We start from the raw sequence: 25,643 nt of genomic DNA on the forward strand, positions 1-25,643 counted from the left end.
GGTATGCTGAAAAAGGTTCGAACTTGAGCTCGAGCTTGAATTAAGATCGTGTTTTTGGTAACGGTTCAAGTACGCTACCTAACTTCTATTACAATTCATTCCGTAAGAGTTTGAGCTTGAAGATTCGAGCTCTTGATCTGATCTGAGTATTCTATGGTTACTTCAGCTTAGATAGTGAATTATGTGACTTACATCTTTGGTCAATGGTTGAGAATACTTGTACTATTGATAAAAGTCAACTCGATAATTGGAAATATGTCTGTTATGATAGACTATACTTCACAGGCTAAACCATCTAATTTTGGGCTAAAAGGCATGTTTTATCGGAAGAAGATTTAACACCCTTTTGTCTGAACTGAGAAGTGCATTCAGCGCCGGTCAACAATGCACTTTGGCAAGTAAAACAAAGTTAATCCCATGACTTGTCGGAATTGGCATAACCATGAGCAGCTTTCTCCTTTGTTCGCGTTCATCTGAAAGGCCCTCCCTTACTTATATCTTTTGCATCATATACCTAATTCGCAGTTCTAGCATGGACGATATTGTTTGTGCTTCGAAGTGAATCTGATTCGGTTTACTATAGACTCGAGAAGGAAATCCGAGCACACTGAAGCACATGAAGAGGTTCGGTTTTGCGTAAAGATGGAGCCGGACATCTATTGATGTGGTCTAAACGCCCGAGAAAAACACGAGAACTATTGATGGTATGGCTACAATGGATCTGAAATTGGAGGCCCTGACATTCCAATTACGTCCAGCCACGAGGTTCGGGCATCTGGTCACACCTAGCTAGACGTCCGACTTGGATGCCAGCAAGTTGAGGCGTCCGACCAAGCGCGTCTCAAGCCATTGCCCCTCCAACCGCGCTGTTGACCCCTAGAGGATATATGAACCGTTGACAATGTTTTGACATTGACGAAAATATGGATGGAGAGAAGTTTGAAGAACCATTATTGGGTATCATCTGCTTCACAGATGACATTAGCGTTCGGAAGTTGAAAATGTGTTTGTTGGATTGGTCCGGAAGGGAAGGCAAGATCTGTACTTGGTGATTATTACGGTAATCGGAGAAAAGAGTAAGACGAAGTGATTAAGTGCCTGAGAAAATTGAAGCGTTACCAAGAAGAGGAAAGAGGGCTTGTTGCAGTGACCTAGAAATCTTGTTGCAGATAACTCATATCAAGTTTCATTTAAGAGTACTGAGACCCGTTATGAAGGAATATGGTATGAAGGTAAGCTCACTTAAACATTTATTATTTTGTCACCGTCAAAAAATAAAAATGACAATGCACCATTAGTATTGTCACCTCAAATTTAGGCCCCCAATTTCATAAAATCATGTACATTCCCTTTGCTTGCAAAATCTATTTATTGAGCACATTTTGGGTAGAGGGGGCACATTCACAAAAGATTATCCATAGTGAGTCAGTGACATCCTGAAGCAAGGCTGTCCTGTCCTGTGTTGTCTGTATCCACAACTGCATTCCAACAGGGAAAAAAAAAAAGAGAGAGATTACATTATTTTTTTTGGGTGGAAAAGAAAAGAGAGAGTATATTAATAAATACATAAACATGCACAATCTCTTTTCGGAAGCAATGGATGAAGATAGAGAGATCCGTGAAAGCTATATATATAGATGGGCTTTGAGGTTGGGCCTTGCTGGTTCAAGTAACATGATCCAAAGTTTAAAACGATATTGAGGATTAAGCTAAACCGGTGGGATGAAAATTTAGTGGGGTCAATTGAGCCAGATTAACAAAACCATCTTCTTCAATATGTAATGTCTAGAAGAGCTTTTGAGCTGAATGGGGACACTTCACTCCGCTACAGCTCCGTTTGTTTCGTGGAAAATGAATAATTTGAAAAATATTTTTTTAAAAATGATATCTTGTATCGCTTGATATTGAGGATTAAGCCGAACAACAAGACAATGTTTGTCGGTATGTAATGTCTATGGAGATTATACACCACCACCCATACTACGGTTAGGATGTGATGCGGGAGGAGTTGGAGGGGGCCGACAGCAATGACCAGAGGTCAAGGAGGTAGCAGAGAGAGAGATTCGGATTTTCGAGGGAATCGAACGTATGGAGGATTATGGCTGAGCAATTGGCGGCAGACTCCATGGATTGGGACATGAAGTAGAGGAATAAGTTGTCGGGGGGTCGATGATGTGGAGGTGGAGATAGGTGGTCAGTCTTGGTAACCAATCAACGGTATGGTTTAAGTAGCCATTGCAGAAATAGCTATGATTTGCATCATACATAGTTTCTATTGGGAATCGCCCATCAATTTCAGAAAAATAACCCAAGCAAACAATCCAAACCAACATAATATAATAATAAAAAACGTAATCGGAAAAACTCACAGAGATTGAGAACACTCAAAGAAAAACTCACTTTCTGTTCTCTCTATTTTAATCTCAGCGCTTAACGATTAGAGTCTATTAATCGCTGATATATAAAGTGTAGATTTTAATCTAAAAGCAAAATGAATAGAAAAGACAAAAAAGCCCTTAATAGTAATAGTTGTTTTCATCCGCCAATAATTTTGTATGACTTCAATTGACGACGAGCAATTATTCAGTGAACTTAATAAATATATTTGAGCTAAATGGGAACACTCGACTCCACTAAGCTATACACAAATTTTGGACAAGACGTGGACGCATGCACTCATCTTTTAGGGTTTTTGTCTCGCACTATGGCTCTAGAAAATCAAAGAACTATGTTAGATCTAAATCTATGCATGACTACTAGTTAGATATGCATGGTTTTCTTGTTGAATTTAGGTTTCTCATATTGATATGATTGGATCTAAACTTCCCAAATGTCAAGGGACACATAAAGTGAAAGGACACCAACCATTCAAGCAATATTAAATCCTTGTCATCAATAGGACAACAACTTTTTCAACTAGGAGTGCCGTACAACAATGCATCCATCCCAAAGTAAGGGCGTGTTTGGTAAGGGCCTATTTGGCAAGTTGCCAAACAGTGATAATTTCTGTTCTTTTGTTTCCAGAATCAGTTTTGGAACAAAAATCCATTTGGTAAATTTTTTGTTCTCGGGCACAAATTTACAAAAATTTATTTTTAGAATCAGTTTTGGAATAGAATCAAGAAGCAAAAAAAAGTAGCTTCTTAATTTTGAAAACAATTTTTCCATTTTTGATTCTTCTTGGTTTGTTCTTCTTCCTTCTTGGTTTGTTCTTCTTCTTCTTCCCGGCCGCCGGTCACCGGCGATCGGCCACAGGCTAGGGCCGGCGAGGGCGTCGCAGCCCTCGCTGGCGAGGGCGAAGGCTGGACCCTTGCTGCCTGGACGAAGGCGGCTCGCGGCCGCGATGGCGAGGCCTCGCCTAGCCATGGCGAGGGAGATGGGTCGTGACAATGAGGTCGAGCCTCGCCCAACCAAGGCGAGGCCAACCTCGCCGTCACAACCCAGGTGAGGGAGATGGGTCGCGGCGACGAGGGTCCAGCCCTCATTGGCCCTAGCCTGTGGCCGGTCGCCAGCGCTGGCGACCTGACTATGGGCCAAGAAGGGGAAGAAGAAGAAAAAAAAGAAAAAAAGGAAAAATAAAAAAAGAAATATTAAAAAATTGAAAATATTATTAATAAAAAAAAATTTGGACAGTTACCAAACGCATTTCTGTTCTTTTTCTATTTCAATAATAGAAATTTTGTATAGTTATCAAACGCCTTCAAATGCTTAGAAATTGCTCCTGGGTACGGAATAAAAAAGAATCATTTCTAAGCAAAATTAGTTCTCGGGCACAGAATGGTTGCCAAATGCACCCTAACTTGCTAAATAATAATTGATTCTATTCTTTTGTTCTCGAAAATAAAAAAGAACAGAAATCCGTGTGGTAAATTTTTTGTTCACGGGCACAAACTTGTTCCCAGAATTAAGAAGCAAAAAAAAGTTGCTTCTTGATTCTGGGAACAAGAATCAGAAATAGAAATAATTTTTTTTTCTTCTTTGCATGTTCTTCTTCTTTCCTGGCTTGTGGCTGGCGATCGACCATAGGCCAAGGCCAGCGAGGGCGTTGCGGCCCTTGCCGGCGTGGGCTGGACCCTTGTGGCCTGGGCGAGGGCGGCCCTAGAGGCTCACAGCCTCGCCGCTCATGGCCTGGGCGACGGCCGCTCTCGCCGGATCTGGTGAGGGCGGTGGCGAGAGTACAGCCCTCACCAGATCCGGCGAGGGCCCCAATGCCCTCGCCGGCCTTGGCCTGTGGCCAGTCGCCGGCCAATCGGCCATGGCCGACGGCCCAACCACAGCCAAGAAGGAGAAGAAGAAAAGAAGAAAAGAAAAAAAAATTAAAATATTATTAATAAAAAGAAATTTTGTGCAGTTACCAAACGCATTTATATTCTTTTTTTATTTCAGGAATGGAAATTTTGGGCTGTTACCAAACACCTTCAAATGCTTAGAAATTATTTCCTTGAATAGAATAAAAAAAAATTATTTCTGAATAGAAATTATTTTCGGGAACAGAATAGTTACCAAATACACCATAAATAACCACATTCATAGTGATAGAAATTCTATAAACAACTTTAGTCATTTTGCGAAGGGAAATTATATGTATATAACTTTTGTTGAAGTTGCATAGTTAATCAACGTGTCATATAATTTTAAATAGATGGAGATCTTTTAAATCTTAGATTGTGTTTGGTGGGCCGGATAAAATTTCGGATATGATAACTTTTATTATATCCGATATTTAGAGTGACGTGAAATCCGGATATAGCCCAAATATAGTCCGGATAAAAAAACCCCACATGGGGGTGGATAGACCCTGCAAACCACATGCAAAACACAAAAGGATGAATCGAGACACGAAGTAGGTGTAGAAATCACGTTCCGAATCGACACTCCTAGCGTACAGCACAAGCGGCGGAGGAGGAGGAGGACAGGACACTACGTGGTGGACAAACGTTGGTGCTGGCCAAAAGTCGCATTCGCATGTGCGAGGTGATCAGTCATGATCATGTTATCAAAGAGGATCCCAGTTCATAAAAAACAAAAGAAAGGAAAGAAGACATCGAGCAAATGATACACTTACGTGATCCAATGCACCCTTTTTTTAATGGTCAAGATCTCACAGCTCCCTTTGCTGTACTCAACCCAAGTGCTCCTCCGCGCCCCACCACGAGACAGTGACACCCATCAACGCACATCATCATCTGATCTCGAATCACTAGAACGGCTAGCACCGACATAAACGGAACGGAGAGATCCAGCTTCTGCTTGTTTAATTTTTGCTTTATCTCCTTCTTGGAGGATGGGGAAAAGGGTGGAGAACGCAAAAGCAAGATCGATCAGCAGACGGCGCGATGAACGGTGTCCCGATGCTTCCTCGCTCCTGTCTGACCACTGCGCGCTTGTCTCACTCTCTCGCGCTCTCCACGTTAAATTCTATCGTGGAGTGACGAGTGCGCAACTTCTATTGATGGAATGATGGAGGATTGTAATGATCCAAGAAACATGAGTCTACGTCAAGGTACAGCTGCTACTTTAATCAGATGAGTTAATTATGAGAGACCCTTTTTCGTTTTCGCGGTCAGCCTCGATTAAGGTGTGACTTTCCCCTTGTCCGTAGATAATTGGCTGAAAATCCCTCAATTTATCCGAATTTTGGTCCAAAAAAATTCATTACTTTAATAAGGTTAAAATTATCAAAATAGTCCAAAACATATTGAAATTACGTTAATTCAGTCATAAATCATAAACTTTTTGTATTTGTGCCAATTCAGTCAATGCGGCCAATTTTGGCCGACTTGTACTGACATGAACGGCGATCGTCCTACGTGGCACGACCAGCGCTGGCATGAATAATTTTTAATAATATTTTATTATTTTCCTTTTCCATTTTTTTTCCCTCCCTTCATCTTCAACCTCTAACCGACAACCGGTAAGAGACGAGGTCGGCCTTGCCAGTGGCTAGGCGAGGGCGAGGGCGAGGCTCGCTCTCACCAACGATCGGCAGGGTCAACTTCGTGTTTCATGTTTCAGAAACGTAGAAAAGAGAAAATAAAATAAAATAAAGTTACGTCAGCATTTTTCGTTAGCCAAGTTAGATAGAGTTTTTAACCAAAAAAAAAGGTTAGATAGAGTTAACGAAATGACTCGATTGCACCAATTTGAATTTTAAGACTTGATTGTATTTTTAGTTTATTTTATGACTCAATTAAATTTTTGTAACAAGTTTGTCACTTTTAGTGCACTTATCTCTAGTATATATATTGAAATCTCGTATTCGAGTGATGCGAATAACACCTTAACAAATGTGACGTAAAATTATCCTTCTAGTCTTCCTGATATTATTTCTTTTCTTTTCGTTATCTTATTAACTAGGAGTGTCTTACTCATACAATTTTGAGGATTGAAAAATCCTCCAAAATATGTGATTTGCTCCTCGTCTTGCCTCCTGTACACTGACTATTAGATTATGAGGGGTGCAATCGAATGATGCTATGCTTAGAGGTTAGGTAGCGTTCAAGCTAATTTTGCACACATTGGTTAGTCCATCTCCCCGGACGATTTTAAGGTGCGCTCTTCCATATTGACATAATGCATCCGGAATTTTGCTTCGAAAGTGCTCTCAACAAGGCTAGATACCCAGACCACAAGGAGAGGATGACACATCTTTTTATTGTCGAAATGATCTCTTGCCATCATGTCATTTTGCAAACCCTGCATAATTTGGTTTGTTACTCTTCTTTCGTAAGATACTAGACATACTAAGCAGCCTCAATAAAACTCACAAGTTTATACGACAAGTTTCAACCGAGTATTGAAAAAACGAGGGACCTAAGCATTGAAATGATTAGCTCGTTTTATAATATTTTAGGAAGATCTTTGCTACATGTAATATCTCTGTTTTTCTCTAATGGGGAGTTCACCTTTGCGTGAAACAAGTTCATAGCACTAAACATTGCATTACAAAACTTCAAAGTTAATAATACAAGTACCAAGCCTTCGTCAAAAGACTAGTTTATCCTCAGTTTGGTTGGCGTGGTTGAGAATGCTTGCGCGGGCATCACTAGAACGTTCCATCAAACTTGATACGACATAAATCAAATCATTAGGTGACCGAACCAGCAGTGCGCAGCTAGCGTCGGTGGCGAATATTGGAAAACCCAAAAAGCAAGAGATGACAAAACGTAGTGTCACCGGTGCAACAGAAACCTCAAAGTAAGTCACCTGAAAAGTCATAAGCTTGTTATATTTATATCAATTTATTCTTAATTTTTTTAATTATATCAATTTAATCTTAAATATTTTGGCTTTGTGTCAATTTATCCCTTCAAAATAATTTTGATTGTGTCTGGCTGGCCTACATGACACCGCCAGCACTTATATGAGGAATTTTTAATAATATTTTATAATATTTTATTAGTCTTTTTTTTCCTTTCTTTTTTCTTTTGCCGGTGACCGGCAAGCTGGCAAAGTCGCCATTGCCTGCCACAGGTGAGTGGTGAGGCTCACTCAAGCGAGGGGATGTGAGGGCTCCCCTCGCCAAGCGTCGCTCGTCTACCAAGCCTCACCTAGGCGAGGCCAACCCTCGCCCAGGCCAAGGCGAGGGGAACTCTCACCAGGGCTTGCCCTCACCTAGCCGGCCCTCACTCGTGGCGGGTGACAGCAATCCTTGCCTAGGCGAGACTAGCTTGTTCGGCCATGGCCAGTGGCTGGTCATTGACAAAAAGAAGAAGAAAGGAAAAAAAAAAGAAGAAAAAACAGAAAAACAATACAAAATGTTAAAATATTATTAAAAATTATCCACGTTAGTACGGGCGATGCCACGTGGGCTTTCCGGCGTCCACTTTAACAATATCCGATCAAAATTAGCTGAAAGAACTGAATTGACACTAAATTAAAAGATTTAAAATTAAATTGGCACAATTAAAATATTTAGAACTAATTTGTCATCAATATAATAAATTTATAACTTTTCTAGTAATTTTTCCGTCGGCTGAATTGCCAAGGATTTGAGGCCATTTGGATACCATTAAAGTAGAAACCTTAAAAAACCTTCGTGGGTCCTTCAATCGAAGCGCGAGAGTTGAATACGTCACGAACAGCTTTGAATGCTAGAAGCCTTTAGTAGGTATATCTGCATGAGATACTCCGAGAAAAGAGCACAGCGTGTGAAGGCAAAGGCTGTGACGATTGCGATAGAGGAAAGTGATGGGACTCGGTTTCTCATATCAACGAGGTTGCTCTCGCTTGCCTTCTTTTAAATCAATCGATTTTCGAGGCTCCACCTCCCTTTCTGCATTTTAGTTGAATAGACTTTAACACCGCGTGTACGAAGCCCTCTAGTCAAATTTCGGGGTACACAGATTGTACTATACAACTCGTGTGTTCACGCGTGTGAGTTCCGATCAGTTGCGAATGTAATTAATTCGGATCAATCGACACTGCCATTGAACTCAATCCGAATATCCAAGGTTCATGTTTGTGCATCAAACCGGATATCTCAAGCTCGAGCTTAAGCTCATGTCGACAGATTCAAAAGTAAATTTGAGTTTAAGTTCGAATTTTAGCTTGAGGTCTGATTTGAGAACTGCTGATGACTAAATTATATAAACGATTCAACTACTACACTAGGTTTACCATCTACCCAAGTCAAGTATTTCAACTTTTAGCTCTTGCTTAGATCTGCTCCAAGTCAAACAGTTTCAAGTCCGAGCTCAATTCAATTTAATATCCTAGCAACTTGTCCCTTTTTTTTTACAAAAAGAATCAAACTAAACTTAAGTAACCAATACTCGAGCCCCTAGTACATGAGTTGCGTCACTCGTTTGTAAACCTAAGCAAGCATATGGTATATGCTGTGTAGCTTACCTCTATTCTATGGTATAATAAAACAACTTACATCTATGCCATAACCATAAGAATAGATTATTGTAATTGCAAGAATACTAAATTTGGAAAACTGAGTTAGGGTTCACGAGCTAGGTGGGCTTCTTCGCCCTCAAAGCCGTCGTTCTAGGCACTTCTAGTCATGCCATTTCATTGTGCAATCAAAGCTTTAGCGACAAGGCCAAGCTGACATTAAATGGACCAAGCAGAACAACTTTATACAGGACTAAAAAAAAGTGTCGATCTAAGTAGACATGTCACATGGCTACATAGGCAATACTATAATGCAAAAGGGATAGAATTTTGTCATCATCAAGGGACACAATGTAATGGAACTTCCATGAATGCATGGCCCCTAGGGTTACCATATGTGGGAAGATATTAAAGTTTGATCTTGTTTTTCTTTTCCTTTTTTCTCTTCAGTCTTTGAATCTCGAACTTTGTTGCCCTCGTTTATTTTAATTCAGGCAACGGATTTTGAAATTAAAATAAGAATATGCCATCGGCATTAAATGTTTTGTAATCAATTCAAATCTATAACAATAGCTATCGAGCAATTGATTAATAATACTAGAAAGGAAAGCATTTGGTCAAATAGATCAACCATTTGTATTTTTTTGGTCGAAAAATAGATCAGCCATGAACGATGGGAATCGGCATACGAACCTTTCTCAAGAAACCTAAGAGAACTCCAAATGTGAAGTTCAACTATGGGAACCAAGCTCATGTTTATTATCAAATGATCAATGGCATAATTTTGGATTGAGTAATACCATACACATTAAGTATAAAAAAAAAAAGAACGGGTCTTGCTAACAAGTACCATGGACACTAATTAAGACCACTAAGAATAGAAAAAAAAATAAATATCTATGCACATGAAAAATTGAAAACGGATACATTTCAAGAAAATCACATGCATTAGACATACATATTGAAAAAAATTGAAAAAAATATATTTCAAAAAAATCACATGCATTAGATATACCTATTTGTATTCTAAAATACGATTTGTAATGCGTCACGGGTGTCTTAAGATCACTTTTTGTTTTTAATTCTTTTTTTCAAAATATCGACCAAAAAAGGTATTTTTTTCAAAAGAATATGCATGTCCATCAGGTGCACTGTTTGTTGATTTAAATTTATGAGGAACGAGCAAGTTTTAACACACTTGTCACGATTATCCCGAGGCATATGTAAAGTCAAAATCAAGCCATACAAATTCGAATAGAACCAAAACTGCAGAAGCCATGAAAATGCGGCCCGCTTTCAAAAAGCAGCTTCCCCAATAGCAGTACGAGAAACAGCATTGTCCAGGAAAGAGAAAAGAAAAAAAAGAAAGAAAAGCCAAGACAAAGTTCATTTTTCTAACCTTTTATATAGGGATGATCGGTTCCGATCCAGTCCGATATCCAATTTTGAGAACTGAGGACAAGAACCGGAAACCGGACCGGTCCATTGAATTGATCATTTTTTTTCATTACTTGACGTCATCTTTTCCTGTTGAATTAAGTAATATGAATGTAATGAAAATAAAAAATGGTATATGTAATCGGCTTAGTTCATATTTTATTAATTTTTTTTAAAAAATAAAAAAGTATTGTAATCGGCCCGGTTCCCTTTGAAATCGAAAATAGGACTGCTCGAATACCGGTTCCACTTTTAGGAATCGAAAACCGGACCAAACCGGCCAATTCGGTCCGGACGATTCCAGTTTGAGCGGTTCACTTTGCACAGCCTTACTTTTATTTGGAGTCGCACAATAAAATACGTCTACGAAGGATTCTGCGTTTCTTGAAAGAAAAGAGTTTGGAAAACAAGAATTTAATAAAATAATCTGACTATTCAAAAATTTAAGCTGCGCTGGGTCTCATTGTCTCCCCCCCCACCCCCCAAGGTCGTACAATACTCTGCAGAGCAGCAAGCTCCTGCCCCTGTAGGCCGGTGAGCAAGCCGTGTGCGCACACCATCGCCGTTAAACCGACAAACCCAGATGACTTTTCTTCCTTCACAGCTTCTCTAGATCAGAGACACTTCATTTCCACCTCCATTCTTGAGTGAGAGAGCGTGTGAGGCCAAAAAAATGCGAACTTTCTCAGTTCCAAAGCTGCAAGCTTTGTTGGTCTTGCTCTACTTGTTCCTGGGTTTTGAGGAGGTCCGTTGCAGTGTGAGCTATGATAGGAAGTCACTGATCATCAATGGCCAGAGGAGGATCCTCATCTCTGGCTCCATTCACTACCCCAGAAGCACTCCTGATGTACTTGCTCTGTTTACCTTCCACTCTTTAGCTTCACTTCCATTTTCGGATTCTTTCTTTGTTTTTTTTTTTTCTCCTTTTGTAATGTGGGATTTTCTCTTTCCTGTGAGAATGTGGCTCATGTCTCTTCTCTCGAAAATGGGTGTGGGTGTAGATGTGGGAAGATCTTATACAGAAGGCTAAAGATGGAGGTCTGGATGTCATTGAGACATATGTCTTTTGGAATGGTCATGAACCTTCTCCTGGCAATGTACTCCTCCGAATCCCTTTCTTTTCTTTGTTTCTTGTCAATTATGGCTATTTTCTCAGAATTTGAGTTTCTCATTGACCTGTATTTTGGTCCTTTTTGCTTCTGATGGGTGTGTTTCAGTATAATTTTGATGGGAGATACGACCTTGTGAGGTTCATAAAGACGGTCCAACAAGTAGGACTTTATGCTCATCTCCGCATTGGGCCGTACGTTTGTGCAGAGTGGAATTTCGGGTATCTGCTTTGTATTCTTTTCCTCTTCATTTTGTTGCTTTATTGCCTTTTAACAGTTGATTAGATTGCCCTTATCTCTTCGTGAGCCACGAATGTTCGTGATTGATGTCCTTGCATATTTTCATTGGGGCTTTATTTTTTTAAATGGATTTGTGGCTTGCTTGACCGTACATTGAATACTTTCTTTGTGCAGGGGACTTCCTGTTTGGCTGAAGTATGTACCTGGGATCAGCTTCAGAACTGATAATGAGCCTTTCAAGGTTTCAGAATCCCTTCCAGTCAGCTGATATCTTTGCAAAATTATTTAGAATTTAAACTTGACACTTTTTCCTTGATCGATTAACTTCCAGAATTACTTACTTGGGAATGTATTCTTCTGACTTCTTTATTGTGGAAATTTTGAAGGCTGCAATGCAAGGATTCACGCAGAAAATTGTACAGATGATGAAAGATGAGCGGCTTTTCGCATCGCAAGGCGGTCCCATTATACTCGCTCAAGTAATGTTTTTCATAATAGGCCTAGTAGAGTTTGCTTGTTTGCTAGCTTAATTTTTCTATACCGAGATATTAAACGACTTTATTTGAAGTTAACGTTTTTAGGAAGAGAAATCCCAAGTTTATTGTCACTTAGAATTGATGCTTCAGTATAAACCATTCGATTTTCCAAATTCTCTCTTCAGATTGAAAATGAATATGGTCCAGAGAGCAAAGCACTTGGAGCTGCTGGTCATGCATACGTAAGTTGGGCTGCTAAAATGGCCGTTGGATTGGATACGGGGGTCCCATGGGTGATGTGCAAGGAAGATGATGCCCCAGATCCTGTGGTGAGGAAATTTATTTCTCAATGTCACTCTATATGCCTCATTATTACCTGAAAATGTAACCATAGCAATTGGTTTCAATCTCTAATTCCAAAAGATCTGTCAAACTTTTGCTTCTTGTATTCTCTTTTATTGGAGCTTCCTAAGTAGATTCTAAATTTGGCTTTCCATCACTGGCCGCAGATAAATGCATGTAATGGGTTTTATTGTGATACTTTCTCACCCGACAAACCTTACAAGCCAAAAATGTGGACTGAAGCCTGGAGTGGCTGGTAAAGCATCTCTATGTGCCTATGTTGATGCTGTGAGTACAGACTCCTTTATTAACTTTTTTCAATTTCTGAAACATCTACTGGTTGTTCCCAATGAGAAGGTTTACGGAGTTTGGTGGCACAATTTATGAGCGGCCAGTTGAAGATTTGGCTTTTGCGGTAGCTCGGTTCATTCAAATGGGTGGCTCCTTCATCAATTACTATATGGTTAGTTTACTGCCAGCTTCATGATTGTGTTGGCAATTAAGCTTTTGTGCTAAACTGATCTTTAATTATGATATGATATGGCAGTACCATGGCGGAACCAACTTTGGACGGACTGCTGGGGGTCCTTTCATCACAACCAGCTATGACTATGATGCTCCAATAGATGAATATGGTGACCATCTAGGCCCATTCTAAAGAAACATATTTCATTTGTTGTGTTCCTGGGATTTTTTGTTCAGAACCTTCTTGAAATTCCCATCGCTTCTGCAGTCGCGTGCTTTTTAGCAACTTTTTGCTTTGCTGATAATGTCGTTTAACTTTATTGGCATGATAATACCACACATATTCATGACCTTTATATTCCCAAAATCTTTCGCATTTGCCCCTAGAGCTGTATTTCTATCCACCTGTTAATGTAATACAAAGTTATGTTTTACAACTAAAGATTGAATCCACTCAGGTTTGATCCGGCAACCCAAATATGGTCATCTCAAGGAGCTTCATCAAGCCATCAAGCAATGTGAACCTGCTTTACTATCTTCCGATCCTACCATTACTTCCTTGGGAACTTATCAGCGGGTCATCCTTCAAAGACACCAGAGTCTTTTTTCTCAAGTTGTCTACGAGTAGGAAAACTTCATTCTGCTGACACAGTTATTCACATGTCTTTCAGGCTCATGTGTTCTCTTCAGGGCCTGTTTGTGCAGCTTTTCTCTCAAACTCCAACTCAAAATCAGCTGCTAGGGTGACTTTCAGGAGTAGACACTACAATTTGCCTCCTTGGTCCATTAGTATCCTTCCTGATTGCAAGAACGACGTGTTCAATACAGCCAAGGTGCACAAAATTTTCGAATTTTCTGTTCCATTGCCCTGCAGTTACAAATGAAATTTGAAAATCCCGAAGCATATATGCTGCATCTCTTTTTGATGGAAATTATCTACAGGACTCTTTTCAGCATACTGTATCGATGATTTCATTTTATGGGGCGGGTCACAGAGGGCTTCTTATGTCAGTGGCAATGCTTTGATCAGTCCGCAAAGACCAATCCACCAAAGAATTCTCTCATTTACTAACAGTATTGTATTTTCTTTGTTTAGGTGAAAGTTCCTACCTCGCAGACCCAAATGTTATCAAGTAATTCTTTGTTTCTTTCGTGGGAGACCTATGATGAGGATATTTCTTCTCTAGAAGAGGCCTCAAGGATAACGGCTATTGGACTCTTCGAACAAATAAACATCACTAGAGATAGCAGTGACTACCTATGGTACATGACTAGGTGAGTTTGGTTTTACATGATGTTTTTCTTGTCTTATGTGAAGATACAGTTTCAGAGTCGTATAGTTATATATGGTAATGAGTTTGTTGCCCTAATGGAGTTGTCTAGGCTGATTTGTCCGAGTTTATGCAATTGTGTCTCAAGACGGGATGTCCTTTTCAACATATTAAGGATGCGAAGGCTAGAAAAATAATGATGTTTATAAGTGAAGGAAATAGGAAACTAACAGATGCTGCTAAGCTGGGCAAGTGGAAATCTTATTCATCTTTAACCCTCATAATGTAAATCTTTGAAACGCTTAACATGAATTAATTAAGAAAGTATCGCAGAAGAGGCTGCATCATCTGGTGAAAAAGTTTTAAGTTCATGTGGTGTGCTTTTATGGACTTCTGCATTTTTCTTTGCCTTCAGCGTGGACATTAGTTCATCAGAATCATTGTTACGGGGAGGACGGAAGCCCACACTCAGTGTGCAGTCAGCTGGGCATGCTCTTCATGTCTTCATCAATGGGCAATTTTCTGGTCAGTTAATTGACTTCAATCTACCTTGCATGAGTCAAGTCGTATCTTCATAATTGTTTGTGAACATGATTTAAGTCAGTGAAGCTGAGTTGTATAACTACAGGATCTGCCTTTGGGACCAGGGAGAACAGGGGTTTCACATTCAATGGACCTGTCAACCTCCGTGCTGGAACAAATAGAATCGCATTACTCAGCATCGCAGTGGGGCTACCGGTGTGTTTTATTAACAAGCGCAACGTAGTTGCAATTTATATGCCTATAATACCACAAATGAAATATACTGAAGTTGGATACTAATCTGAGATCCTTTTCTCTCTACTTGTATGAAACTTGAAGAATGTGGGGCTGCACTTTGAAACTTGGAACACTGGAATCCTAGGTCCAGTTTTACTAGATGGTCTTGACGAGGGAAAGAAGGATTTGACGTGGCAGAAATGGTCCTATCAGGTCAGGCAATATCATTTTTCCATCCGTCTGCTGTATTTCTGTTATACATCATAATTTCGAGAAATTGCAGTCTCATGGATTCCTCAAATAGGTTGGCCTAAAAGGAGAAATGATGAACTTGATTTCTCCAACTGGTGTCTCAGCTGTTGATTGGCTCCCCGAGTCACTGGCTACCCAAACCCAGCAACCATTGTCATGGCATAAGGTCAGTAAAATTTTAGATAGTGAACCGAAGGTCATGTGTGGTATAAGCAAAGCTGAATGTTGGACAAAAACTTGCAGACTTACTTTGATGCACCTGAAGGTGAAGAACCGCTGGCTTTGGATTTGCGAAGTATGGGAAAGGGGCAGGTATGGGTCAATGGACAGAGTATCGGGCGATATTGGATGAATTTTGCAAATGGAAAATGCGACTCGTGTAGTTATTCCGGGACTTTTCGGCCTCCAAAATGCCAATCTGGTTGTGGCCAACCAACACAAAGATGGTACTTGCTGTGTGACGACTCAAATTCCATTACCATAGTGGACTTTAAGTATCTTATTCATACCTGCAACATTTGCTGGCTTATAAATTATGGAAATGGGATCCCCAAATTTCGTACTGATTAATTTTAGATTTTGTGTATCAGGTATCATGTTCCGAGATCATGGTTAAAGCCAACGAGGAACTTTTTGGTGATTTTTGAGGAACTTGGTGGGGATGTATCACAAATCTCTCTTGTGAAGAGACTGGTGTCGGCGTAAATTGAAGCTACTTGTTCCACAGATGGTGCAACAGACCAAATTCACGTACATGAGAACCACTATACGGAAGAATAAAAGGAGAATAGACTCTCTTTTCTCTATGTATTCAAGGTAGTTATGGATAGAAGACATGGGAGTTCACAGATGAAGGTGGCTTAGATTTCATTTGGTGGATGCTGAATTGCCCTTCATCCATTCTGGGAGATAAATGTAGAGATAAACTTAGACATAGGCTTATCTTATTAGCTTTCTGGAGGGCAGGATCAGGTGATTAGGGGAATGAAATTAGCAAGGGCTAGTGCTTTGCTTCAACTTGTTCATATTCCACATCATTGTACCAACTGTTTCATCTCCTCCTTGTGAATAATTCGAAGGTATGAAGCGCCAATTCAGTATCTACGATTCAATGAAGGTTGTCCAGTCGAGCATGGAGGAGTTGCTACTGAACAGTTGCTGTGTTCTGTACGTCTTTTGATCAATATGTAGCTACTATATGACCTAAAGAAGCTTAGAATCGTGTACCATACTGGTATGCTTCTTCATGATTATACCCAAAAGAGCTTAAAATCGTGTACCATACTGGTATGTTCAAACATGTTGAAATAATGGAACCGCTTAGCATTCTCGGTGATATCATGACAAACCAAAATCAAGATTTTGCGAGTTCCAAAATCTTGGTCATTCCAAGGAAACAGAACTGCAGAAATATGCCTTTTATTACTTCAATGATAAGTTCACATAGCTCCACACATGCCTCTATAAATAAACAGCACAAGAAAAGACCACAAAGTAGAGTAGTCTGGCGTCTGGAATTACATCTTAAGCAATACAGGAGTACGGAGAAAGCAACAAGAGCTTCATGCACACTGATGTACTTTAGAAATGGACACAAACAGGCTAAAAAGGACGATGATATGTTATGGTCGAATCCAACGCAAGCTACGTGCCCAGTAGGTATATACTATTAAGCAGTCACAGTAGCGGTTGCATGTCTCGTGATCTTCATCTGCAAATCATCCTTATTTGCACCAACAACCTTGTCCACTATTGCGCCTTCTTTCATAAAGATAAAAGTGGGCATCGCCTCCACAGCCCAATCCTCAGCAACAGACTGCATTAATCACATAGCATCGACGACAATTCACAATTAGAAGTTATATTACCAGGTAATTTGTGGCATCCATCACAACAAAAGCAGAAAGACATTCTAACAGATAAATGAGGTGGAGTAATCCACAAAGTATGTAATATCATAAGCAATGAGGAAGTTCCAGATAGTTTATACCCTTAATTCGTCGACATCGACCTTCAGGAAAATGACATCAGTCAGCCTTCTCGCCAGGTCCTCCAGAACTGGGGAAATGAGACGACACGGACCGCACCATGTAGCAGAGAAATCCACCACCACCTATCAAACAGACCAAATCATTTACACGAATACTCAAGAGTACATACACAATTTGCGGCACTAGCGTGAACCAGGAAGCTGTTTATATCTACCCATGTTTCCAACAATATAGACTATAGAGCTCAGCGAAACAAATGTAGACATTATAGACGAAAACAACAACAGAACGATTTTAGTTTGGGCTTTTGCAAGCTTTTACAATTATTTGTGACATAAATATCTAGTTTTAGAGATAACTTAACAAGCTTAAGTTTCTTTGACAAACATCATCCTGAGAGAGCAGTTATCATACGATGTTTAAGCCGATTCATCAGCATAGAGAACCGAGACACGGAAGCTTCTTTCTATGCATAATGCAATTGCTGTCTTTGAAGAACGCAAACTCGAGATGAGAACGAAAAACAACCGCACCCAAGGTCTGAAGAAGAGAGCAAGAACCCGGAATTGGATATTGGGCAATTAAGAACAATACTAAAAAACACAAAAAAAATTGTAAATTTTACGAACCAGTGTACGAAGATATATGGTTAAAGAGGAAATCGATGATGCGCAAACTTAATTTGGCCTTTCATTTTATCTGTTTCGCCATAAAGAATCACAGAACGTGAATTTCCTCAACACTGGATGGGGGCGAAATCAACTCGAAACAAACCAAAATGCAATCAAACACCATTCCATTTCCATTGCCTCCCCTCCACCCTTCACAATCTCTCACAGTAATTGCCAACAAGCAAACCCCTCATTCGAAACAAGAAACCACTAAAAACCTACTCTGCGCTAAACCCATCGCAGGAATATCAAGCACGACGGAGAAGCGGCAAGAAAATAAAGAAGCATTGCATTGAAACAAAAAACAGAACGAGACCTGAAGGGATGTATTGAGAACCGAAACAGAACGATCACGCAGAAATCAGAGAAAAAAGACGATGCACGAATTTATCCAGGTTCACCCTCGAATAGGGCTACGTCCTGCAAAGAGATTTCACTATATTTTCGATTTACAGCCACTCAACTCATTACAATAATCAGAAAAACGAGCAAAATATATATGTGTCCCAAACGGGCCAAAAACCTAAACTTATACAAAATCTCTTAATCTCGCACTATACGGCCAGCTTAAATAAAAGCCCAAACCAGTTGAGGTTTCGGGGGTGCTGCCCCGAGCCCCTACCCGCTCACCGGTGAGCGGGGCAGCCGTCCGCTGACCGGGCAACGGAACCCGTCTGGGGCGCTGCCCCCGAATCCCCGCATTCCACACGCAGGGATCACATGTCGTCGGATAATACTTCAGTTTCCCTAGGCTCACGTGGGCGTACCCGGTATGAGAAACAAGGGTCCCCGAAGTATTCGCCATCTCCAACGAGACCCACATAGTATAAAACCAATCAGAAGACAGAGCAAGTGAAATTTACATACCAGTTTCTTGGTCTCAATTCCTTTCTGGAGCTGCTGGTTCCAAGAATCGACGGTGTGGCAGCTAATCACTTGCCCTTCACCTGCCATCTTGCTCTCTTCTCTCTTGTCTCGAAGTGAATGCGAGCGAAATTCCAAAAACTTTCTTGGGTATCTGAGTAGTTCCCTGGTTGTCGGTGATTGCTGTATGAACCATACGAGACCCAGAGGCCCCTATTTATAGAACCCGGAAGAGCCCTCATACGAATTTGGTAGAATCCAGAAACAATTCGGAGGACATGGACAATTTGTGGAGGTATACGCGAATTTGGTAGAATCCAGAAACATTTGGTAGAATCCAGAAACAATTCGGAGGACATGGACAATTTGTGGAGGTATACGCGTTTCGCTGAACATGACGCGGACACGTACGTCATTTCATAGAGGGGGGGACATCATCAGTGAGACGAGGTAAAGAAAGAAGAATGGGATTCGCGATAAGAAGGGAAGGAAAGAGAGCAGGACAAACGTGCGAAATTGTCGTAACCAGACAAGCGGCGGCAATTATCACCAGCGACGACGGATATTAAAGATGAGATAAGATGAGACGAGCTGTGTTGTCCAAATGACATCTGTCATGTCACTTGTTACTCAACTCTTAAAAACGTGAGAACACTCAGCTAACCCGTGTTATAGATTCTCTTAAAGAGTCACATTTTTTTTCACTCATTCTTCAGTTAAAATATTCCTCAATATAATAACCTAACAAAATTACTCCCTGCGGATCCCACTTTTTAGTATCCCTAATCCAGCAATGTGTTTAAGAAAGTGCTGTCACATTTTTTTTCTAATCGTGTCCCTTTTCTTTGGTTAATTTTTTTTTATTTTTTTTCCTGTGGGTGTCACGTTTTAAGGGGATGTTGTTCGCGGAGAGTTGCGCATACTGGCCGGACATGAAGAGGTTGTGCACTCTGCATTAGATGAGCCTGGCAAAGGTGGATTAGTTCGCTTTGATGATGAGGTGAAGCTGGGAAGGGTGATGGGGAGGTTGACGGCGGTGGCCTTGATGCACACTCTCCGTAATCTAAAACATTTCATGGAAATTTTTTTATCTGCACAAGGAATCAATGAAATTCAGCGTTGTTCATAAGCAAATCTTGTTGGCATTTTATTACCTCCTAGAGCTTGACAATCAATTTTTTCGCCTTCTCCTCATCTAGCTGTCGAAAATATACATCGACCAATTTGCTAAATTTCGTCTAAAAGAGCATGAATTATAATGAGGTTGAGCGAATTAAATTAGTAGTCGCGGAGACAGAGGTGGTCAAGGAGGAGGGCTCCGCTGACGTCTCGGTGGCGGGTTGATGTGGCTTTACCGAGGATATGCGAGCACAGAACTTGAACTTTATGATTCTCTATTTTTCTACCTCTTGAGAGAGAAGAAAGTTCAACAGAAAAAAGAGAGAGAACAAAGAGAATGAAAAAGTTTAAGGAAAGTGGACGTGGAATCCACAAGAAAAGAAATAAGGAATCAATAAAAAAAAAAGGATGAAGGGATGCTTAAAAGTGAGACTCACAAAAGGCAATTTTGTCATAATACTGTGTTAATGAGTGCTTTAGCCATAAAGAGAGTGGAAAAAGCGTAATCCCTTCTTAAATCCAAACAATAAAAAAGTAATTCTTAGACTTTATTATTAAGTTCACCGCCATAGTAATTGTAAATTTACTTTTGGGAAAATGACATAAATAGTCTATGAACTTTGGCCTAATGTGCAATGTGGTCCTTAAGCTTTTAATTTGTTCAATGTGGTTCATGAACTTTTGATACATATTCAAACTAGTTCCTAGACTTTATGAAAATTTTCAAAGTTACAAACTAGTTTGGACATGTATTAAAAGTTCAGGGATCATATTAAACAAATAGGTTATGCACTAGTTTGAACACGTACCAAAAGTTTAAGGATCACATTGAACAAATTAAAAATTCAGGAATCACATCGTATATTGGGTCAACGTTCATGGACTATTTATGTCAATTTCCCTTTATTTTTTGTAGAATGATAATTATTGATTGTGTATTCAAATTTATTCGCATAAACTAACCCTTGCTGATATTGTATATTTCTTACATTGTTTAATACCTAATTACAATTATACCGTCAAAAGATTGATTATTAGGCCGCTTCAGTTTTACCGTACAAGCGTAATAATGTTATATATATAATTTATATATTTACGTGGAAGATAATGGGCTTGTTTGGTTCAATTTTGCAAATGAGTCTTGGAGGAATGCAAATACTTTTAGGTTAAAAGTCCATCGGGGAAATGCAAATGGCGTTTGGTAAAAAATTCTTTGTGAAGCTACTTTGGCCTAAGTAGTGTTTGGCTAATTTTTTTTTGTTAAGAGCTTTGGGATTTTCTTTTTTATTAAAAAAAAAAGGTTACCCTTCGCAAGAGCCGGCGAAGGGCTACGGCCGTCGGCGAGCTAGATTTGGCGCCGGCGGCTGTCGCCCGACCTCAGGCGACAAGGCCTGAGGTTGCACGACCTAGGTCGACAACGCCTGGGCGATCGTACGACCCAGGCCAATGGCGCATAAGTCGGGTGACCTCACTGGCCCCTCGCCGGCTGCCCTTTCGTGAAGAAGATAAATAGTAACAACAAATGGGCAAAACCGGAATATTAAAGAATAAATAATGATAGTTTGGGAAGAAAAAAATTTACTTAAGCATTTGGCAAATGCTGAAAGTCCAAAGTTGGTCCAGACCAGCTTTGAGCTTTGAGCATTCCCAATGCCAACTTTCAGCCGAAAGCCCATTGGAAATGCTTGCCAAACGCCCTAGCATTTTTCCAAGGGGCTTTCGAGGCCGAAAACTCCTTGGGAATGCTGAACCAAATGGGGCCAATAGAGATAAGAGAGTGAAAATGCTCCTGGAATTGAACTGAGCAAGTCATTCTCCGCCTCTTCTAGCATTTTATTAATATTTGCTTTTTTGGGTGGCGTTTACTTTGTTATGGATGTAAGTATAATGAGGTTTATATTGTGATCCTCGTCCATCAATTTGATTCGGCTCATACGAGCGTTTGATTTAGTTGAATCTAAGATCATGGTAGAGAGAAAATGAGGAATTTGTGTACATCATCAATATCACTAGAAGATATATAAATATCTTTAACATCCTGAATCAATGTTGAACAGAAACTTGTTTCTCCAACGATACCAAGTGGCATCGGGCTTGGTGGATCCGCAGTGAGGTAGTGTGTGAGGTGGCATCTACTATATTTGGCTCGTCTGAGGGCAATAGAGTCTAGTGGTGGTGTTGGTTTCTTGAAATGAGACGTGAAAAGTCGAGAATCGACATTGGAGCCAAACATCATGTGTCCTTTGCGATCGACTTTGCTGTCGGGATAGTAACTTAACAAACATGGCCGATACACCGTGGCTACAACAAGTCGGATAAGCCAGGCTTTGCTGAGCGAAAGTTACTATGCAAAGCACGTTCGCATAGTAAAAAAATACCTTTGTAAGAAAAGAAAAATTCAAGTTGGTGACGTGTTGCCAACGTCGTAATACGACCACCATGGCGCTTGGTCAAACATGAATGAAGCACTTAGGCATAGACATGGCCACGGTTCGGAACTGGCCGGTTCCGGTTCGTGGCCATGTATGAACCGGAACCGACAGTTCCGAGGCGGTTTCGGTTCCAGCCCGGTTCGGAACCGAACGGTAAAAATTAAAAAAATAAATTATGAAATAAAAAAATAATGAATTATCAAATTATGAAATAATGAATTATTCAATAAAAAATGTAATGAAAATGTACATTGTAATCAAATTTGGGAAAAAAAAAGAGAGAAAAAGATGGGGCTTGAACTTAATGAATTATCATTAAGCGCCTTACATATCTTCTTGGGGATAGAAGAATTAAAATCCATGAATTTCTTTTACCCTTAGTCGTCGCTACCCGTTCCGGTATCGGTAGTGGTGGTATCTCCGTCGTCAAAGAATTTGGATTCATTATTCCAATCTATCTCTTGTTGTCGATATTGAGCCTTCGGCCAATAGCAATGGCTAATATATATTTTAAAGTAGCCGTTGCCAAGGCCAAGTGGCCAACGGCCACCTACCCTGGGCCTGCAGACGTGCAGGCCCTGTTGCAGTTTTTTTTTTTGGAACCGGGCCCGGAACCGGCGGTTTCGGGCCGGTTCCAAAATTGTTGGAACCGGAATCGGGCCCGTAGGCCACGGGCCGGTTCTGGTTCCGAACCGCGGGCCCGGTCAACGGGCCGGTCTTGGGTTTGACCCGGGCCGAAACCGGCCCGTGGCCATGTCTACTCAGGCGAACACTATCAAACAACGAGATGGATTTATTTTACTACGAGTTGCGATGCACTTAGGATTTCCTCAAGATCGACTGAATCTGATAATTAAATGAAATGTAGTGAAAGATAGAATTGTGGAATTTGTATATATTCCGATATAAGAAAAGAGTACATGATAGCCTCCAAATAGGCTTTAATAGATAATTATATAAGGAAATAAAAAAATATCAAATTAGATATGCATAATCAAAATATATATAGAAAATAAGAGGAAATATCCCCAATATCACTATAAGATATCTAATTATCTTTAACAGATTTGGTGCCGAGATGCTATGTTACGTTATGATTTACGGCTATTGGACCGAGGGAAACATATAAAACTCATGCATTTTGATGTCGATTGTCACTATCACAATGTTTGATGCATTTGTTTTTTGGTTAGTCTCATCCGCTAGAACAAATAACAAATAACTATCAGAATTAGTTATTTGTCCATACAAGCCTAGCAAATCCCAAATAACTATAGAACAAAGCAAATACTAGAACACAAATAACAAAGTACAAAGCAGAGTATGAAGTTAAGAGCACACTCTCATCCTTCAATAACAAATATGCCACTATAAATGTTCGGCGGCCGATCACCAGATTTAATGATGAACACATGCTGAGATCTTCCACTTTATTTGCAATGGCTTGCGGTGCACGTCTAAATTCAATGCCCTCATCACTATCGCCGTGCAGAGACACCAACATGAATATGTAAGGAACTCCCAGATCTAAACCTAAATTTAAATCGGGAGAGTTAAACCCCATATCTAGACCTAAATTTAAATCGGGAGAAAAGAGAGGCATAATCTCGTTGTGGAGCCAGACATCTTCCTCGATGGCTGTCAACTAAAATGGTCGAACTGCACTCCACGTTCACCCAAGATTAGCTGCAGAAATTTATTCAAACACACAATCTCCCAAAAAAGAGTGGGAGAGAAAAGAAAAAACAGTCAAAGTAAAAAAAAAAAAAAGAAAATCAAAAGCGAAGTAGGCTCTCAGCTTTAGAAATTGAAGCTGAGAGCCTACAGTAGAGTTTCAAAAGATCAAAGAATTTTTGGGAAATGAAGGGGTTTTGTCCGGATTTGGGACATTACAAATGGTATCAGAGCATTACAACGGCCACAAGTGTGGCAGGTATCCTACCTGCCCGGTGTGGTTTCGAGCGCTTTGAAAGCATTGATAAGGATGTCAATACTTTTATGGAGTATAAGGAATAAGGTTTTGGGGATACCTTCATAATGTGTGGTTACGTGGAGATTTATTTCATTGACTTTGGAAGTTCTCGAATAATTTTGAGCTTAGTTATTAGATTTTTTGGAGTGAGGTTTGTTATATTATTTTAGGAATTAAGGGCCACATATTTTCTTTTTTATGGCTTTTAATTATAGTTAGTTGTTGCAAATGGTATCGGAACATTATGCTTGTCAGGTAAGCACGGGAGTTATCCTACCTGCCCAATGTGGTTTCGGACTCTTTGAATTAGCATGGTGTCAAAATTTTTATGGACAGTAAGATTTTGGCGAGACTCTCATAATCTGCGGTTACTGTGGAGATTTATTTTATTAGCTTTTCAAGTTTTTGCATAATTATGAGCTTGCTTATTGGATTCTTGGAGGATTAATATATAGCAAATTTCAACGACTTGTACAGAGAATATTTTGAGGACAATTTATATAGAAATGGTTAGAATTTGATATCTTGATTTCGAAAATATGATATTTAATTTTGATAAATTATATTACTAATTTTAGCTTATTTATGTGAAATAATATTGGGATATTATGGAATTTCAACATGATGAGAAAATGGCATGATGACAGACAATAATCACTTGTAGCTCATGATGCTTCGGGAGCGGTGTTGACACCTAAATTTTGGGAATCCATTTAGGTACATATTGCATAGGAAAATTAGGAGTTGATCCCGACACCTAGCAAAAATAATAATCAAATTGCATATAGTTTTTAGGAGCATTTATCATATAGCTTAATTATATTTTGCATATTAATTGGACCGGTGTTGGATGGATTTAAAGGAATGGCTCCGGACTCAATGGAATTGGACTAAACCCGTGTGGATTAAAGATTTTGGCCTAGCCCATTTATTTTGCGCGAAGGGTCCTACACTTAGAAAGAATTTTCGTAAGTTCATGATCTAGGGATATGCGATCAAGAGCGACATATAAATCGTGCAAAATGTTATATTCTTGATTGTGTGCATATTATATGTTTGCCATATATTTGGTGCATAATTCTTGATCAAGAATCGAAAAAAAAAAGAGAGAGATTCTTTTCCGAGTCTTGAAGGGCGTAATCTTGTCGGTTTAGGCGTGGAATATTGGCTGAAATACGGACAATATTCTGATTTGGGGAGTGAAGAAGACAAAACAAATATAAAAGAAGATGTGTGCGAGAGGGGAGAGGAGGAAAGAAATTGCATAGCTAGATTGTGCAATATGTGGTTGAAAAGAGAAAATATTGTATATTTTCTTTCCTTGGTGGGCTCCATTTCTTGGCATATAAATAAGATGATAGTGCAATGCGTGAGGCGGCTTGGTCTTTTGGGATCTGATGAC

General features: G+C 39.9%; 2 protein-coding genes across 2 annotated transcripts; one reads left to right on the forward strand and one right to left on the reverse strand.

The window, feature by feature from the left end:
- The first annotated feature begins 10,745 nt into the window (after positions 1-10,745).
- LOC115679691 (beta-galactosidase 5-like) lies at positions 10,746-16,344 on the forward strand. Its single transcript, XM_030603354.2, has 18 exons — positions 10,746-11,125; positions 11,280-11,375; positions 11,496-11,608; positions 11,802-11,868; positions 12,014-12,106; positions 12,289-12,432; positions 12,613-12,701; positions 12,803-12,908; positions 12,993-13,080; positions 13,369-13,487; positions 13,582-13,743; positions 14,007-14,185; positions 14,597-14,706; positions 14,810-14,919; positions 15,043-15,153; positions 15,245-15,358; positions 15,436-15,638; positions 15,783-16,344. Exons 1-18 carry the CDS (start codon positions 10,952-10,954, stop codon positions 15,895-15,897), a joined length of 2,193 nt encoding a protein of 730 aa, XP_030459214.1. The 5' UTR covers positions 10,746-10,951; the 3' UTR covers positions 15,898-16,344.
- A 251-nt stretch (positions 16,345-16,595) lies between these two features.
- Positions 16,596-18,954, reverse strand: LOC115679692 (thioredoxin H1). The gene is made up of 3 exons (XM_030603355.2): positions 18,722-18,954; positions 17,183-17,305; positions 16,596-17,008 (listed from the first exon to the last, which is right to left on the reverse strand). Exons 1-3 carry the CDS (start codon positions 18,806-18,808, stop codon positions 16,862-16,864), a joined length of 357 nt encoding a protein of 118 aa, XP_030459215.1. The 5' UTR covers positions 18,809-18,954; the 3' UTR covers positions 16,596-16,861.
- Positions 18,955-25,643: the final 6,689 nt, after the last annotated feature.

This window comes from Syzygium oleosum, unplaced genomic scaffold, assembly GCF_021117445.2.
Source record: "Syzygium oleosum isolate NSW1041296 unplaced genomic scaffold, Sole_v2.1 Sole_v2.45, whole genome shotgun sequence".
NCBI lineage: Eukaryota > Viridiplantae > Streptophyta > Magnoliopsida > Myrtales > Myrtaceae > Syzygium > Syzygium oleosum.